At 39.4% G+C, this 17,693-nt stretch overlaps 2 protein-coding genes across 7 annotated transcripts in view; both read left to right on the top strand.

Moving 5' to 3' along the window:
* The window catches only part of IFT52 (intraflagellar transport 52), a 264,845-nt gene that overhangs the window by 112,848 nt on the left and 134,304 nt on the right, over positions 1-17,693 (top strand). The gene's annotated exons all lie outside the window — the stretch shown is intronic.
* Positions 1-17,693, top strand: part of L3MBTL1 (L3MBTL histone methyl-lysine binding protein 1) — a 51,995-nt gene that overhangs the window by 2,329 nt on the left and 31,973 nt on the right. For all 5 annotated transcript variants that reach the window (XR_006103574.1, XM_042463959.1, XM_042463958.1 and 2 more), the window contains exons 2-4: positions 14,823-14,986; positions 15,597-15,820; positions 16,620-16,764. Coding sequence is in view for 4 of the 5 variants with exons in the window: in XM_042463959.1 (XP_042319893.1) it covers positions 14,823-14,986; positions 15,597-15,820; positions 16,620-16,764 (533 nt within the window). In the remaining variant the exon portion in view is untranslated. The remainder of the gene's footprint in view (positions 1-14,822; positions 14,987-15,596; positions 15,821-16,619; positions 16,765-17,693) is intronic.

The following is a 17,693-nucleotide window of genomic DNA, read 5'->3' as shown; positions in this document are numbered from 1 at the left end:
GTTGAAAGTTGTTGCTTGCTTATGCTATATGTAAGCATGCATTATTTCCCCACGACTTTTCCAATATTCCTGAGATTGGATTTCTGGGTGCCATCATTTTTTGTGGCTTAGATTGTTGGCACCTGGAGACAGCAAAGCTTATCACTTATTACTGTTTTCATTATTTTTAAACTAAAGCAATAAATAATAAATAAAATGTTTATTTCTATCCTGCTTTTCTGTAGCAAGACAATAAAAGCTGCTACCAACTAAAATATCCATATACAATATTGTACATAAAATTACAACCCCCCTTAAAAAGAATTAAATATATTACGATTAAAAGAATTTTCAATGTACAGTATTAATAAATAAATTGGTAGTTATTTATTATACTTGTCGTTTTCAATCATTTCAACCTGAATTATACTTTTAACTCCAACTCAAGAAATGCATCCCAGTTCTAATTTTTATACTATATCCTATTCATCTCTCCTACCCCTTTTTCTCCCTTTTATATCACAACAGCTATATGCTTAGTATTTTATAGCACACAAGAGGACAGTTCCCAGTGTTTTCCGTATAAACTTTGACACAGGGGAACAGCAGGAAAACAAGAGGCTAATGAAGGATGAATAAATAAAATAGTACAGTATTTGTTATTGTTGGTAACTGCCCTGGAGTCAACCTTGACTCATGGTGACCCTGTGGATGAGACATCTCCAAGATCCCCTGTCCTCAGCTGTTCTGTTCAAGTCCTGCAGGCTTAACCCTGTGACTTCTTTTATCTGGTTTACCGATCTGGAGTGCGGTCTTCCTCTCTTTCTGCTACCCTTTACCTTTCCCAGCATCGTCTTTTCTAATAAATCGTACCTTCTCATGATGTTGCCAAAGTACAACAGTCTCAGTTTGATCATCCGGGCGTCCAGAGAGAGTTCAGGCTTGATCTGTTCAAGGACCCATTTATTTTTCTTTTTGGCTGTTCATGGTATCTTCAGCACTCTTCTCCAGCACCACATCTCAAAAGGAGTGGATTTTCTTCCTGACTACCTCTCACATCCTTACATGGTGATAGGGAATACAGTACAATATGTATTAATAATAGAATAATATGCATTTATTTTGGATCTGTGTTCCTAAACAATGGCTCGGTACAGACTGGTGCAAAGCGCCGGCCTGAGGCCAATTTTAGGGCTTGGGAGAGAGGAGCGTCTGCACACTCCCAAGCCCTACCACACTGTCTGGGTGCCATCATGGCTCACCCCCATCCACACGGGGGCCGCCATGATGCCATATGCGTGGCACAGTGTTCAAATAGTGCTGCACCATGCGTACACCATCAGTACACATGAGGGTGGCACCTTGCCAGTGGCACAAAAATAACCCACCGGGAGTGGGTTCCTTTTATGCCTTGCAGAGGCTGCGCCATTTGGTTGGTGCCGCCTCCATCTGGAGGAGAGAGAGGCAGTGTCTGGCCGCCCCTTTCTGGCTGTCTGTATCCCCCCTTAGTTACATTCTGGTATGGGTAAAGCTCGGGAGAGTTAATGTTTTGGACAACAGTTCCTAGATTCCCAGCTGAAACCACTATGCAATCTCTTTCTGCTTCTCGGAAGAAGAGTGGAATAATAATAACAATAATTTTTAAAGGGCATGTGTATGTATCTCTGTTTGTACTGTACAGTTTAAATAATCAGTTTTCACAAGATCTATGAGATTCCCTAGAGCAGTGTTTTCCAAACTTTGGTCCTCCAGATGTTTTGGACTTCAGCTGAATCCCTAACTGTTAGTGAAGTGGGCTAAGACTTCTGGGAGTTGAAGTCCAAGGTGCCTGGAGGACCAAAGTTTGGGCATTGCTAGAGTTTTCAAAATCAGGAGATGTGATTTACAGAATGAATGTAGCCCAGGAGTATCCATTATTTCCAAAATTAAGCAGAATGGGTAGGAATGAGGGGTCTGGGAGTCAAGATTTGATATTGAGAGGGGAACTTTGGTGTCCCTTAGAATCCACTTTAACAAGAGATGAAAGTGCAAGTTTTATTTCTTACAGAAAATATGGGAATTAAATTTTTTTTAAAAAAAATTTAACAGGCAGAGAAAGTGGGTTAAAGGCATCCTTCTTCCAACTAGGCTTGGAGATTCTTTTTGTACAATCCTCGTCCATGCCCTAGTGGTCTCCCGACTTGATTACTGTAACATCCTCCTGGCTGGGCTTCCTTTCTCACCTCCGTCCTTTAATCTCTGTCCAGCATTCAGCTGCACGCATTATCACATCAGCCCACCGCTCTGACCATATCTCTCCTGTGTTGGCATCCCTTCACTGGCTCCCCCTCCCTTTCCGTATTCAGTATAAGCTCCTGCTGTCGACGTTTAAAGCCCTCCATGGGCTGGCCCCTCCTTACTTATCAGACCTTCTTTCTCCTCACCTTCCCACCAGGGCCCTCCATTCTGGTAGTCAAGATCTGCTGTCCCAGCCCAGGATTTCCTCTGCCCTATCTCGGATTCGCCCCTTTTCAGTTGCTGCCCCTCACTCCTGGAACCTTCTTCCCCCGCGAGACACAAGGGCCATCACTTCTTTAACCAGCTTCAAAACAGAGTTGAAGACCATCCTGTTCAGAGAAGCGTTCCCAGGCATTGCATAATTGTCGCTTGCTATTTGATGTTCTTTTGGTGCCTGTTTTATCGAACCATTTCCTGTATTGCTATGTATTTTTTATGTATTAGCCTACTAGCCCCACCACCTTTCCCTTCTCCTTTTATGTCATGTCTTTTTAGATTGTAAGCCTGAGGGTAGGGAACCGTCTAATTAAAAAGATTGTATGTACAGTGCTGTGTAAATTTACAGCGCTTTCTAAATAAAGGTTAATAATAATAATAATAATAACTAAAGTCTCACCACCTTGTTAGTGAGTGCTGCTATTCATTTCAGACATTGTTAATTTCTATTTTCCCCCAGCCACAATGTAGCATTGAGTCTCATGTGTTTCAGTATTACTAACCACCATAGCACTGTTTTAAACATTTTATCAATTATGCATAACAAATAACATTACTGAGTACTGAGTTGTATATTTGAAACCTGTCCGTGAGGGTGTGGCTTCAGATGCCAATGTGACACAGTATCAGCTGCATCACATTGGCGGGCTACAGACGGGCAAAAAGGGATGTACTCATGACGTCATGAAGGTAGAGCCTTCAGACGGGCTTTCCCTGAATGCCGCCATGAACACGCCCCCATTGACACTGTATCAGGTTCTTCTTTCAGTGGAACCTTGCCAAACACAAAAACTCTTTTCACACAACAGATGCAGGTAAAATTGTTGAATGTGTTCTTGGAGTGGGGGGATGGAGAAACCAATATTGTGTGCAGGGCCCCACACAACCTATAGATATGATATTCAATATATCCTGTGGGATAACGTTTTGACTATACAAGCTGAGTACATACATAGGTTTAAATGCATGTAAATTGGAGAAGATTCTATCCTGTACCCCTGCTGTGCATGCCAAGCCCTGCTTCATACACTGTTAAAATGGCTGCAAGCATTTATATATGGGATTCCAGCAAAACTGAGAACACATCTGACTTGAAAATTATCTGGTACAAGTCTCATTAAAACGAATGGTCATTACTTTTACTAGAAGGCTTTGCCAGTCTAAAAAACACTGTGATTCCTGCTCGAGAATTTGGAGATTTACACCTCAAATCTTAAAAAGCATGTGTACTTAAAAACAACAACTGAGCCACAGATTTCAGCAGGATAACTATTATGCTTCACGTTGTGCCTACAAACATTTTTCTTTAATTATTCTAGGTTGTTGTTTTTATTATTATTAGTTTATTTACTGTAAGTGATCAGTTGCACTTTTCTGTTGTCCTTTTCTGTTCCTTTCCTCTGTTATCTTCTGAATAGTTCATGACTGTGGTGTACTGAAATGTAATACCAATGAAATCATGGATGTTCAGTGTGTGAATACTGTGCGAAGCTTGTAAACAGTCAGGTGGCAGATGCTTGTGCAAAAAAGAATTGTGTCTAGGCTGGAGTGTTATCTCCCATGGAAGAAAAAGTTGATTCAGCAAAGTGCCCAGGCTGTTCCCATTGAAGGTTGATCTGCTTATATCTACTCTTGGCCTCACTTCTTCTCAGGAGCTCATGTGTTCCTAAAGGGTCTCTATCTGGTTTTGAAGCCATTTGTTCCTCCGGGGGCATTTATGTGAGTGCTGATTTTCCTATTTTCAGTAAAATCAGTTAAACTGTGCCAGTCAGGACTACTAATTGGATTTAGACCTTAATTTGCTAGATTTGAAAATTATATAATCTTTAATATGCATAGAAAAGCTGAATCCTTAAAACACACTACAACAGTAGCATTCATAGTCCGCTTCTCCTAAACCACAGCAGTCTAAGTCTTTGTCAAACATGAACAATCTGAAAAGGAATAAATCTTAGTATCTCGTCTAGTACAGCAAGAAAAATGTTTTTAATGTTTTCAGTGGTGTTTATTTTTAAGTAAGGCAAGTTTAGGATTAGATTTTCAGTTGAAGTTCAGAGTAAGAACTGGAAGAAGACAGAGGGAGAAGTCCACCTTTGAACTTAGAATAATTTGTTTAGCCCAATGCATTTCAAGTTTTATGTGACACTTCACAGTTGCTTTGCTCTCTCATAGTAGATAAGACTTCTTAGTTTATCCCTTGAGTGGTGACAAAAAAAACCAAAACCTCAAAAGGATTTTTTTAAAAAAGAGCATCAGAAACCCAACATAACACCAAAAAAAAATCCCCCCCCCCCCCAAATTGTATGTCTTCTCATGTATTTTGTGAATATCATTACTTCATGGGAAGTTCGTCGTATCACTCCAAACTATTAAATGATGACTTAAAGCTCTCTTGCTTCTATCTCTTTGAGGAACACTAGTTTAGAAAAATTCCCCTGGATAAAAAGAAGTTCTTTGTCAGAGCTGTTTAAGCAACTGATTTGAAAAAGAGGCTGGATGGCCATCTGTCAGGGATGCTTTGATTTGGATTTCCTGCATGGCAGGGGGTTGGACTGGATGGCCCTTGTGGTCTCTTCCAACTCTACAATTCTATGATTCTAGGAAGTAGAATAGGATTAGCTCCATGAAAGTGAGGCTCATAATAAGTAAAAGGGAAACATACTCGAAGGGAACAGTTTGCTCTTCAGAAGAGTTACGTTCCGTGCATGTTTATTCAGAAGAAAATCCCACTGAGCTAATTGATGCTTACCTCAAGGTAGTTGTGCATACATGTGTAGTTTAAATCTGCAGTTCATTGCACAGTTAAGAATGCTTAATCCCTTTGATTTCCTGGGGTTAGTCAGGTTTAACTCTATATAGGATTGCACTATATGGTTTTAATTTCATGCACATTTCTGCAGGAACTAAACTCAGGAGGATTTACTTCAGTAACCGTTAATGAGGGTCATGATTAATAATTGGAGTCTTGGTCAGTTTGCCATTTTTCTTTCTTTCAGGGCAGTTTCTTGGAGAGACAGGTTAACCCACTCAATCTCAGCCTTTATTCCAGATTATTATTATTATTATTATTATTATTAACCTTTATTTATGATCCATCAAGGCTCAGCTCTCAGGCAAGAGTTCTCACAAACCTCTCTAGTTAAGGCTGTTAGTCCACTTGAGGAGTTTAGATAGGAAATTATTCTGCCACATTCATGGAGTTTTATGAAGTGTAAACCAAGGGTGGACAACTTTGGAGAGACAAAGTTTGGAGGAACAAGGGTCGCCATCACCCCAAACACGATGCAGGCCATATTAGCTCCTTCTGGCAAAACCTGAACTAATCAGAAGATCATTTATGATTTTGAAAAATGGAGAACAGCAGCCTTGTTTTAGAAGAGACTCATGCTCTCTTGCAACTTCTGAAAATTACATTCTCCATTTTATTTTATTTTTTAAAGGAGGGTGGGCGATGGAGCAGGGTTTCCAGAGACACAAAAATTGATTTGAGGTGCCTCATGTGGCTTGCAAGTGGTGTTATTCCAACTTCTGGTGTAGATTACATTTTCTATTTTAACACCATGTTTTCTCACCAGTCCTACCATCTACTCTCTTACCATGCAAAACGAACAAGCTTCCAGTAAGAGGTTTTAGTGGTAGAGCTAACAGCTCTTTGTCTGGTAGTACCCTCTGATTTTATGCTATTATTTTTGTTCCTGGTAAAATGCAAGTACTGTATCCTGTGCTGTGTAGTATCTGGTTGCTTGAGTGTAGTTGGCATCTATCGGATAGTGCCTGTGACATCATTGGAAATGAACAGTACATCATGTTCATTCTCATCCTCATGCATTCTGGTGTCATTATGTGTCCATTTAACAGGTTTTATTTTGTTGTTACAGTTAGGTACCATTTTTGTCATTGTTCTCAAAGTACCATCCAAACATGGCAACATGTACATATGTCTTAAAAAGGTCCTACACTAGCAACACAATAGCCTTTTCTATACAATATAGTCTTAAACCCTCCTAATCGTCTTACTATTCCCACTCTTTAAATGTGTTCTCTGAAGCCACTCACACAACAAAATATATGTATTTTCCATTGTAGTTTTTTTAAAAGCTGACATTGTGGGGACAAGAATGATGTATGATGCTACAGTAACAGGACTGGCATCATTATACACAATTTCAATTGCAGCACCAATGAAACAATCAAAATGTTTGTTTTTTAATTGTCTTCCTCAGTTGGGGGAACTGATCAGCTATTTCTAGGTATGGAGAATTTTTCTGTTTCACTTGTAACATTGTGGGGGTTCTGTGTGTGTGTGTGTGTGTGTGTGTGTGTATTCCAATCACAAGCTCATTCTATCTCACTTCAGCATTAATTTATAAGTCTTTTTAAAATTAATTTTTATTAACAAAATAGACAAAAAAGACATGAGTGCACATGCACACGCACACACACTCACAAAATGTCACAGATGAAACATTTTAAAAATAATATATACAATTTCTTACTTCACTCAAACTTTAACAGATTTTATCACATATATCTAAACAATATTTCTTCCATATCCCATTTGTCATTTCCTTTTCCAAAAGTGCTGCCTATGTTCATATGTATACAATTTAATTAAATAACTAAAAAGAAAATTGCTTTCCCAGCCGTATTCTGTAGATTTATTGCTTACTTTTTGTAACATTTTTCTTCTATTTTAAAAAATGAGTTAAACAACAGATATACATTTTTGTTAACATGTTCTCCTAATATATTACTTTTTTAAGCGCTGGAAGACATATAGCATACCTTTTGCCAGAAGGGTGGAACAAAGACACATTTCAGTAGTAACATAAGGAGTGGGAGCAGCGGCACTTTATTTATACAATGAGCAACATTTTCTAGTTACCTTTTAATAACTAGCATTTTTTATAGGAATACTCCATGTTTTTTGTTTATGAAAACTTGTTTATGAATTCTAAGGGCTTTTTCCTTGAAAAATTACAAAAAGCAACAAGTACGGCAATAAGTTGCTTCCTATGCACTGTGCTGTGTAGTGACACTGTGTTACTTTTTAAAACACCATTTGGAGTAATGGTAATCCATCTCTTTTTAAAATGCAGTTTTTCTAGGCTCTGCCTTTTTATTTGGCATATTCCCTAAAGTATGTATTTTTGTTCATAGTTTCCCTCTAAGGTACTCAGTTTGGAACACATTTCTGATGAGGTAACTACAGCTACATCCGTACTGAAGAAATAATCCAGTTTGACATCACTTAACTGCCATGGTTCAAATCTATGCAATTCTGGGATCCATAGTTTGGTGGGACACCAAAGCAATCTGACACAGAAGGCAAATTCCTTGGAATTCCTAGAATTCCCTAGCATCGAACAATGGAAGTTAAGTGGTGTCAAACTGGATTACTGCTGCGATGGGGATGCAGTCTATATCACAGAACTCAAAGAGATTCAAGGTTGGAAAAGAAACAACAAGAAGAACCATTTTGTTGTTTAAACCAGTTTTATTATTTGTTTGTTTTTTGCATTAATGTGTAGGACTACACCAATATAGAACTAAATCAGAAAATTAAGTAGCAAAATGTAGTTTAGATGTTATGGCTACTAACTTAAATAATATTTGTTCTTTTCAAAGTGCTCTTTAAAAGCAAGTTGTTTTGGTTGAACATATGTTAATTGAAGGATTTCTTTCTGAATGGCATTTCTCACACTATAAAATAAAGTGGTTAAAAAGCAATTGTCATTGGATACTGGTCTAACAATGAACAACTGCAAATAAACTGTTAAAGTGTTTAACTTCAAATACTGCTAAATTCAAACAATACTGTTGTTCCAGTAAGAGGGTTGGAAAATAGTAATAATAGCCAGACTTTAAAAAAAACAACGTAAATAATCAATTTTAAAAAGACAGGAGTGTTTTTTTTTTTTAAAGTTAATTCATTTAAACCAAGGTTTAAACTATAGTTTGAATTAGCCAACTCTGAAGAGATATAAAAACCAAAGACTGGTTTTAAATTTACATAGGTAACTTTTAAAGTTCACTGAAGCTCCAATCTAAATTTTTGAAATGTTCCATTGACCATTAAAAATAAGTATTAGTACTGGTACATGGCTTGCTTAACTAAAAGATTTTCAGTTAATAAACAAGTTTTGAGAACTGATGCTCTGGAAGCTGCTAACAGATGGGTTTTCAGAACAGTGAGCATGTTTATACTGAAACAGCAGTTTTAATAACCTAACTGGAAAGAAATTTCTTCAGTGGTTTCTGTAGCTGAATGATTTTACCACAGAAATTTGTATAGTGCTTTCTTGTGGCTTTTCAGGTGTTCTAATGCTTCTGGAAAGGCACTGGGTTATTCCTGTGCTCCGTACACTGCCCAGTATGTGGTTGGCATTGAAAATATGTTAGCAGGAGCATTAATGCTATGCCTCAGATTTGTAGACAGGGCACTACTGAGAGTCTACTACATTTTCTTAACTAAAACATCAGATAATTGAAATCAGCCAGTTTCATCTCTGCAGACCTAGAATAATAGAATTGGAAGATGGCCATCCAGCCTCTGAAAACCTCCAAAAAAGGAGACTCCACCACACTCAAACAGCTCTTACAGTCAGAAAATTCTTCCTTATGTTTAGGTGGAACCTCTTTTCCAGTTGTACATATCCATTGCTCCGTGCCCTGTTCTCTGGAGCAGCAGAAAATAAGTTTGCTCCATCCTCAGTATGACATCCTTTTAAATATTTAAACGTGGCTAATATGTCCCCTCGTAAGCTTCCCTTCTTCATGCTAAACATACCCAGCTTCGTAAGCCACTCCTTATAGGGCATGATTTCCAGACCTTTTACCATTTTGGTTGCCCTCCTCTATATACATTCCAGCTTGTCAATAGCCTTCATGAACTGTGGTGCCCAAAACTAGGTAAAATATTCCAGGTTAGGTCTGACCAAGGCAGAATAGAGTGGTACTATTACTTCCTCCAGTCTAGATACTATTCTTCTATTGATTCAACCTAGAATTACATTGGCTTTTTAGCTGCCGCATCACACTGTTGGGTCATGTTCAGCTTGTGATCTATTAAGACTCCTAGATCCCTTTCACATGTACTATAGTATGGATGACATACTATAGTATGTCATCCATACTATATCTGTGCATTTCATTTTCTCTCCTAAGTATAGTACCTTACATTTCACCCTATTGAAATTCATTTTGTTAGGTTTGGCTTAGCTTTGTAATCTATTAAGGTAATTTTATTTATTTATTTATGGTATTTTGAAGTCTCATCCTGTTCTTTGGAGTGTTATAGAATCATAGAATAATAGAGTTGGAAGAGACCACAAGGGCCATCCAGTCCATCCCCCTGCCATGCAAGAACTCTCAATCAAAGCATCCCTGACAGATGGCCATCCAGTCTCTGTTTAAAGACCTCCAGGGAAGGAGACTCCACTACACGCCGAGGGAGTTTGTTTCACTGTCAGACAGCCCTTACTGTCTGGAAGTTCTTCCTAATGTTTCTGAATTAGGAGGTTATATTGGTACATCTATATTTATACTGTGTTCTAAAAATCAAAAAGAAATAAATCTGCATGGGGATAGCCAAAATCCAGTGTGGAAAAAGTCAGGATTCTAATACTGCTAAAATGGTACAAACTGAATAAAGTTGAATGAAGTTGCATGTGATGTAATTTTTATTCTGTTTCTGTTAATCATAACAAAAGGGCACAAAACTGAAAGGTCTACTCCCTGACGATTCATCTCTATTCAGCTCCCTCCCACAACTGTCCCTATCCCTCCTGGAAGTTTCCTGGATGTTTTTTCTACCTTTTTTCCTCCTTAGAATGATTTTTAAAAATGAAATCTGGGCCTCTATGAATGCAGAATTATCTTCTCACTCCCACACAATTTATTTTAATTTGTAAGCCACCTTGATTTATAGTTTTGAGGAAAAGGTGGAGTATGAATAAAGATAATAACAAAGCATCATCATCATCATCATCATCATCTCAAATGCAAAATCATGAATTGAATGGTGAGTATTGCAAATTCCTGCCTTAGCAATTCACTATCTATAAGCTGACAGAGATGTGTAAATCAGTCTTTCTCTACCATTTTACCTTTGAAATAATGTTAAGGTCTCAGGGAACATCTGCATAAAAATAATATCTACTGTTCAAAAAAGGATCCCCCCCAATCACTATCTCTCTTGGAAAACCCAGTGACTTCTTGCAGAACCCAAAGTTTCCAGGGAACCCTGGTTGAGAAACCTGGCTCCACGCATGTTACCAAGGTACACAGTCATTCTACATGGTTATAGTACTCTACAGTGGTCCCTCCAAATTCACTGGAGTTAGGGGCACAGGACCTCCATGAAAGTGGGAAAACTGTAAATAAAAACATAGGATTTATTTTATTTATTTTATTTCTATCCCAAAAAGGGACCCAACCACAATATAAAACACATTAAAACAACAAGGTTAGAAACCATTATAATAACTTAATTAAAACACCAGAAGGTTAAAATTTAAAACATACAAAAGTTAACATCATAATCTAAATCGGCCCCCTCCCCTCCAAATAAAACCAGGCTTACATGATTTAAAAAAGCTTGCTGAATAAAAATGTTTTTGCTTGCCAGAGAAAGGCCAGCAAGAAGGGGGCCAGCCTATCCTCCTGTGGAAGGTTGTTTTACCTGGGAGAACCTCTCTATATAATTTCAAAGTCCTCTAGCACAACTCTATGTTCAATGTCTACCAGACATCAACCACAGAACTGCACTGGAGGATGTACAAATGTCTAGAGAAGTGTTCTCTCTCAGAAACTCTAGGTCCCCCAGCATGACGTCTGGTGGATGTTGACCACAGAGTTGTGCTGGAAGACCTCAAAATTCCTAGAGAGAAAATATTAATCAAATCCACAAATAATTAAATCTTCAAACATAAAAGCCGCAAATGTGGAGGGCCAACTTTACTTCACTCCAACTGCTAAAGCAACATCTCATGGAATCCTGGGATTTGGAATTTAAGGATGGATATTTAGAATTCTCAAAGAATTTCAGTGTCTCACCCAACTACAAGCACCAGGATTCCTTAAGATATTGCCATGAAAATTAAAGTAGAATCATAACACTATGTTTGTGTAGCATGAATAGGCCACAGGTAACATTGCAGGAATGTTTAGGACAAAAATGCAGAATATGTCCCATCCAATGATTGTTTGGAGTACAGCTGCCATCATTCCTCACCACTTGCTGTGTTGGCTAGTTGGAGTTGCAGCCAAACCAACAACATCTGAAAAACAACAATCTCTGGCTTAGGATAAGTTGTGGTCATAGTGATCAAGGAATTGTTTCCTGATGAACATGATTTGAAATGTACTTTTATCATGTCATTATTTTGGTGTTCTTGAAACAGCTCTCATTGTAGTCTAACAGAGTCTGTGTCTTTCCTTCAAGACTAGAATACTGACTCTTTGCTAAATTGCAAGTGGTGGATTGTAACACCATTTATCACTGACAGTGGTTATAATCTGCTTGTAAAGGATTCACATAGGCTCCATTGTACTGAGTGGATGCTACACATGACATCAGGAGAACTTTCCAATGGATTGTGCCATGTAGCCAGACAGGTGGTAGGAGTCAATTTGTGGATGGGACCGGGGGGGGGGGGGGCACACACTTGGCAAAAGATTTTAAAATGCAAGTGCATACCCTCCAACATTTCACATATGAAAACTGGGACAGAATGAGTACTGCCAATGCCACCTCCAAAGTTGAAGAAAGACTCACTTTCACACCAGCTGGCTCTCTGGTGTAGAGTCAGCAGCTTCCTGAATTGTTCCTCGGAGAAGGCTGTGTGAGAAGAGAAATGGGTGATTGAGAAAATTGCCTGTTATGTGCCATAGGCGATTTTCTCAGTTATCCGCTTCTCTTTTCAAACAGCCTGGGACTGAAGTCCCAGTCAGTCAAGACATAAGCATCCTTGCTTCTTCATTTGGTTTGGAGGTGGGGAAGATGGAGGATGGGAAGTGTGTGTGAGCAGCAAGAGAGCTTGCTGTACCACACTGCAAGTACAAGTGATGGCCATTCCCATCTCCTCACCCTCACAGGTGCTTTGCTTTCTAGGTCTTCGTTTTTTTTCCCCCTGCACCACACTTTTCATTGCCTTTGCTGGGTAAGCTGTAAGCTGCTGTACCTTTGCATTTGCAAAGAAGACCTGTATGTATGTGCCTTCAAGTTGCCTCTTGATGTAGGTTAACCTCAATCCATAAATTTCATAGGGTTTTCTTAGGCAAGGAATAGTCAGAGGTGGTTTGTTATTGCCTTTCTTTAAAATATGGCTTTACATCACTGGGTATGTATTAGTACTTAGTCCAAATACTAAGCAGGATTGACACTGCTTAGGTTCCAAGATCAGATGGGATCTGGTGCCTTTAGGTTATTTAGGTCTGGTAGAGAATGCCTAGCCGGTGAGAAATAAGAAGCCTGGGGGAGTGAAACAGGATTGGTGCTGGAAGTGTCCCCTCTTCCTATTTGCCTTTTGTGATTTGGGAGTGAGTGGAGGCATGGTTACCACTGGTGGGGAGAAGATTATAGCTGCAATCCTTAGCGACAGTTGCAGTGATGGATAACATATAGCAACCAAAGCAAGCAACAGAATGGCTGAGAGCAAAGGAACAGATCATCTTAAGATTCACTGAAAACACTTGGAATTGAAATGGTTAAGCATGGCCATCCTAGCTGATCTGTGGAACTTGGAGGGTATGAAAGTGACCAGAGGTTCACTTGAGTTTCAGCTTTTAAAAAAAATACTTTCTAGTCAAGGGTTGGTATCCTATTGGTTAGACTGAACTAGAGTGGACTCATTGAATTAAATACTGATGAAGTGGTTTGAGTGCTGGACTGTGACTCTAGAGAGCAGGGTTCAATTCCCATTTTGGCCATAAAACCCACAGGGTGACCTTGGGCAAGTTACATGCTCTCAGCCTCAGGGGAAGGCAATGTCAAACCTCTTCTGAACAAATCTTGCCAAGAAAACTGCATGATAGGTTTGCCTCTGAGTCATCATAAGTTGGAAATGATAGGAAAGCACACAACAACATATTGGTAAATCCCACTGATAAAATGGGTCTACTCATGTCAGGACTAGCAACAGTATTTAGGCAAAGAAAACAGCAGCACTTGCTTTACAGGAGACTCACACTCCCTTGAGTCTTTTGGCAGCACAATTCTCCTTTTTTCCTGTCCCAAATACAAATCATCATTACCATCATCCCCAGTTGCAATGAATGCTGGAAGAGAGCTTGAATAATGAACTGGGGGCCTCATGTGGTTTGAAGAACACTTGTGGCCCATCCCTACTTTTTAAAGATGGGCTTTGTAGTTTAGGGTGCTCCCATCATCCATTCTTGCTGCTGAAGGCACAATGGGTACAAATGGCTTGGAGCATCTTTTGCCAGCTTGGGTTGATGTGCCATCTGGGGGTCTTACTCATACTGCAGTTATCTTGCAACTTTGGCTCATGCTCTGGTAACCTCTAATTTCTATTATTTTAACATCTTGTAAATGGGGCTGTTTTTGAAAATGGTCCAGAAATGGAGGTTCTATTATGGTTTCCCCCGGAAAATCAATTTTCAAAGACAGTGCTGGAAGAAAAAGGCATCTACCTGCTTGCAAAAAGATAGGATGGTGTCAGAGTAGCTGTCTGGGAAGAGAGTTCTAGAGCCCATCCATTTTATGTCAGTACTCCCACATATGAACTGGCTGCCTGTTCCTTTCTACACCTAATTTAAAATGCAAGTTTTGAATGTTTATAAAGTTCAGGTTCCTTGAACCTAGAGTTGTTTGCACGCACGGGCATTTAACCACTGCACCACCAGGGCTCCCTGTGACTTTTTGATCCATTATTTTTAATTTGAGAATTGCATCCATCACAAAATTTGAAAAATGGAAAATACTGAAGAATTGTATTTTAGTTTGTATATCAATTGAGCTAAGAAGGGGCTGTACACACTGGCATTGAAACACCGCCCCTCTTTGCTGTGCAGCGTTGCCGCAGCAACCAAACAGCAAGACACCACTGTGCAACAAAAAAAGGAGATGCCTAGAACTCAGATGCCCACACGTCATCAACACGCCCCCAATGTGGATGGTGCCGCTCAGTAGTGGTGCCACCCTCACGCAGTAGGGCTCGGGACCATGCAGTTGGTGCGCTGTCCCGAGCACTACTATCGCCACCAGGACACCACTTCCTGGTGTTGTGTACCAGGCCTAAGTTTGCAACAGAATGCAAATTAAACAAAACTTTATTTCAACTCTCCCAAATGCTTATTAGGATCTCTTCTTTCTGGTTATGTTCCAGTTACAATCTTTGTGCTTGGCGCAAGGTGATGGATGGGCGAGCAGAGATGGAGGTCATAAGAAGCACAAAAGGGAACATGGCAGGAGAGGTCAGTGTCCATTTGGTTGCCAATGAAAATACTGTGCAAAACACCCATCTACCAGCAACTGCCTTCATCATACCAGGTAAGTGTTCAGAACTTGGGTTGCGTTTTGTGTACAGCTATCTTTTTGTGTCCTTCTGCTCCTTCTACCATTCCATTCCCAGCAAGCAATACACATAACAAGGCAAAATAATTTTCGCTCTAATTTCTCTGTGTTGACTTTTTGTTGGAAGGTTGCTTTCTTGTAGCAGAACATGTTTACTGTATGAACTTGCCAAATTTGGATACAGTAAAGCTTACTAAAATCCCTTCTCTAGCATAGGGTGGTGGTGATATATCCTTGAACTTTTTGAGCAAAGTAGAAAAATTAAAATCTGGACTAAGCATGTATGCTGTTAAGATGCAGATATTTAATGGCATTGATAAGTGATATAAGTAATGTGAATCAGAATCACATCAAAATCCAGTTGTGCCTGAATTGCAGATCCTGGAAAAGTTACCTTTTGATAACAGCTCCCAGAATTACCCAGACAGCATAACATTAATCTGTTTGATGGGTTCTGAGAGTTGTATTCCAGAAAAGTAACTTTTCCAAGATCAGGTCCCTCCTTCATCATGAAATTTGTCTTCTTGCACATGCCCACAAATGGATAGCCTTGTGATGTACTTGCTTTTCTTTCCCCCATCATGAGCAAACACAACCACTGTAAACCTTCCAACAAGCACCTTAGAAATCCAACGATTCCCCCGGGACCCCCAGAAAAACATGGGGACAGAGAGGCAAAGAGAGGGCACAGGAAGTGAACCTATCACAGCAACAGTCATCCCACAGATCAGTGGTGTACAGACCTGCAACACCATCCGGGTTCTGGAATGGAAAGATGGAGTGGCCACTCTTCCTGGAAGCAACCTAAGGGTAAGTGGATGAAACCCGTTTTCCTAATTTCAAATACTTTTTCTTTGACTGGAGAGACTGGGAATAGTGTTGGATTGGTATATTGGTATAGCACTACAATCCAGTGGAGCATCCAGGATTTAGTTTTGATTGCCTAACTTACTCCTTACTTACACTGGATGGTTCCATGCTAATAGATAAATCATTGTGCTGTTACAACAGCTCATTTTTTCCACTGAGGAAGACATGTAGTCAAAATGTGTTTGGTTTTGTACATTAACCTTTATTATATGTCCTCTGGAAGCACATACATTTATGCCAATACATGCACTTTGATTGTTGGACATTTTTATATTTTGTATGTCATTTGGGATATATAGTTTTCAGCCTTTTATATATATATTGGCAAAATCTGTACTTTATATTCTGTATGCAAATGGATAGTATAGTATTGATTGCTTTCATCTTCTGGCAAAGCTCACAGCCTTGAATATATACAGTTTGCCTGAATGTCAGAGAATTATTGCTAATATACTACCTTTTGAACACTTTAGATAATAACACTTTTTTATGTATTTTTCTTTTGCCACTTTTCCCTAGACTTTTTTGTTTTGCCATTTGGATTGGTATATAGCAGAACTTTCAGGTTATGCACAATGGTCTGTCTCACCAGGTGGTTGTATAAATATAAATAGGATGATTCCCGTTTCTCTATGCTCTTTGTGGGACTGCAGGGATACATATGTTTTGAGGTTGTGGTCATTCTGCCTTTTCAGCACAATACTGTCATACCCACATTTGCCTCCCCTTGTTGATACAGTTTCAGATAAATGAATATGGGACATTGAAGGTGGTCAGTGCTGACAAGCTGTCACCTCCAGAGCCCCTGAAGGATTGCCATCCAGAAAGAGAAGGAGATAATGTAGTGGCACCCATCAGCAAGGACAATCTCACTGTGGCTCAAGGTGAGCATAGGTCTTTGGTAGATGTTCAGAATTTTGAATATCCTTTACATTGTGAAAGTCCCTGCTGGGGCATGGAGATACTGAGAATACTAGTAGGTGATATTGCTTCTTTCTTGATGCTTCACTGATTTTGTGTGTGAAATATTTTGAATATCCATAATGAAGGTGTTGTTTTTATTGGTACAAATTACATATGTTTTGCACCTGCCAGATCTTGTGCTCTGCTGGCATATCCTTCAAGACCCAGAGCAACCTCTGTCCCAGAATGAAGTGCCAAAGTAGGTCTTTGCGGAGAAGATATATATATGGTTGAAGCTTTTTAGTTGATGTTTCAGTGCACTGTTTGTGTTTGGTTCAGTTTGCACAACTTGCTTGTGTTTTTATGAGCTGAAGGATTATTTACTTTCTTTCCATACTTACATTTTTGGTTCCTGTTTCAGTCACCTGAGTATTTTGTCATATCATAAATGATAAGTCCTTGACCAGGAACCAGTTGTGTATATTATTCTTATACACAGTTGCATGAGCAGATAGATCTTTCCAAACCTTGTGCAACGAGACATTTAATACCTCTTTGTACAAACATTGGGTATGCAATAGCTCAGTTCTCCCTGCTGGTCAACCATAGTTCCATTCCCTATCCCAGCGAATGCTACCAGCCATTGTCATTGAGGAGGCATTAGATGCCTGCTGGAGCATCTCTTCCCATCCATTGTTCCAGGTGCCACTGGATGTTACTGACCTCCCAATATCCAGCATTAAGCATACTGGTGAGGATTTTTGCTCTGCCAACATTATATTGAATCTCTCCCCATATCTTTGACAGCAGACAATCTAATGCAGGTCTTGACAGTACCACATGAAACATGTTTTGTGTTTCTGATACTGAGTACTCTAATAACACCAGAACCTGGGATGACCACAAAAGG

This window comes from Sceloporus undulatus, chromosome 4 (assembly GCF_019175285.1).
Source record: "Sceloporus undulatus isolate JIND9_A2432 ecotype Alabama chromosome 4, SceUnd_v1.1, whole genome shotgun sequence".
In the NCBI taxonomy this organism is placed as follows: domain Eukaryota; kingdom Metazoa; phylum Chordata; class Lepidosauria; order Squamata; family Phrynosomatidae; genus Sceloporus; species Sceloporus undulatus.
The sequence above is the reverse complement of the archived record's forward strand: the minus strand, read 5'-3'. Positions and strand labels throughout refer to the sequence as shown.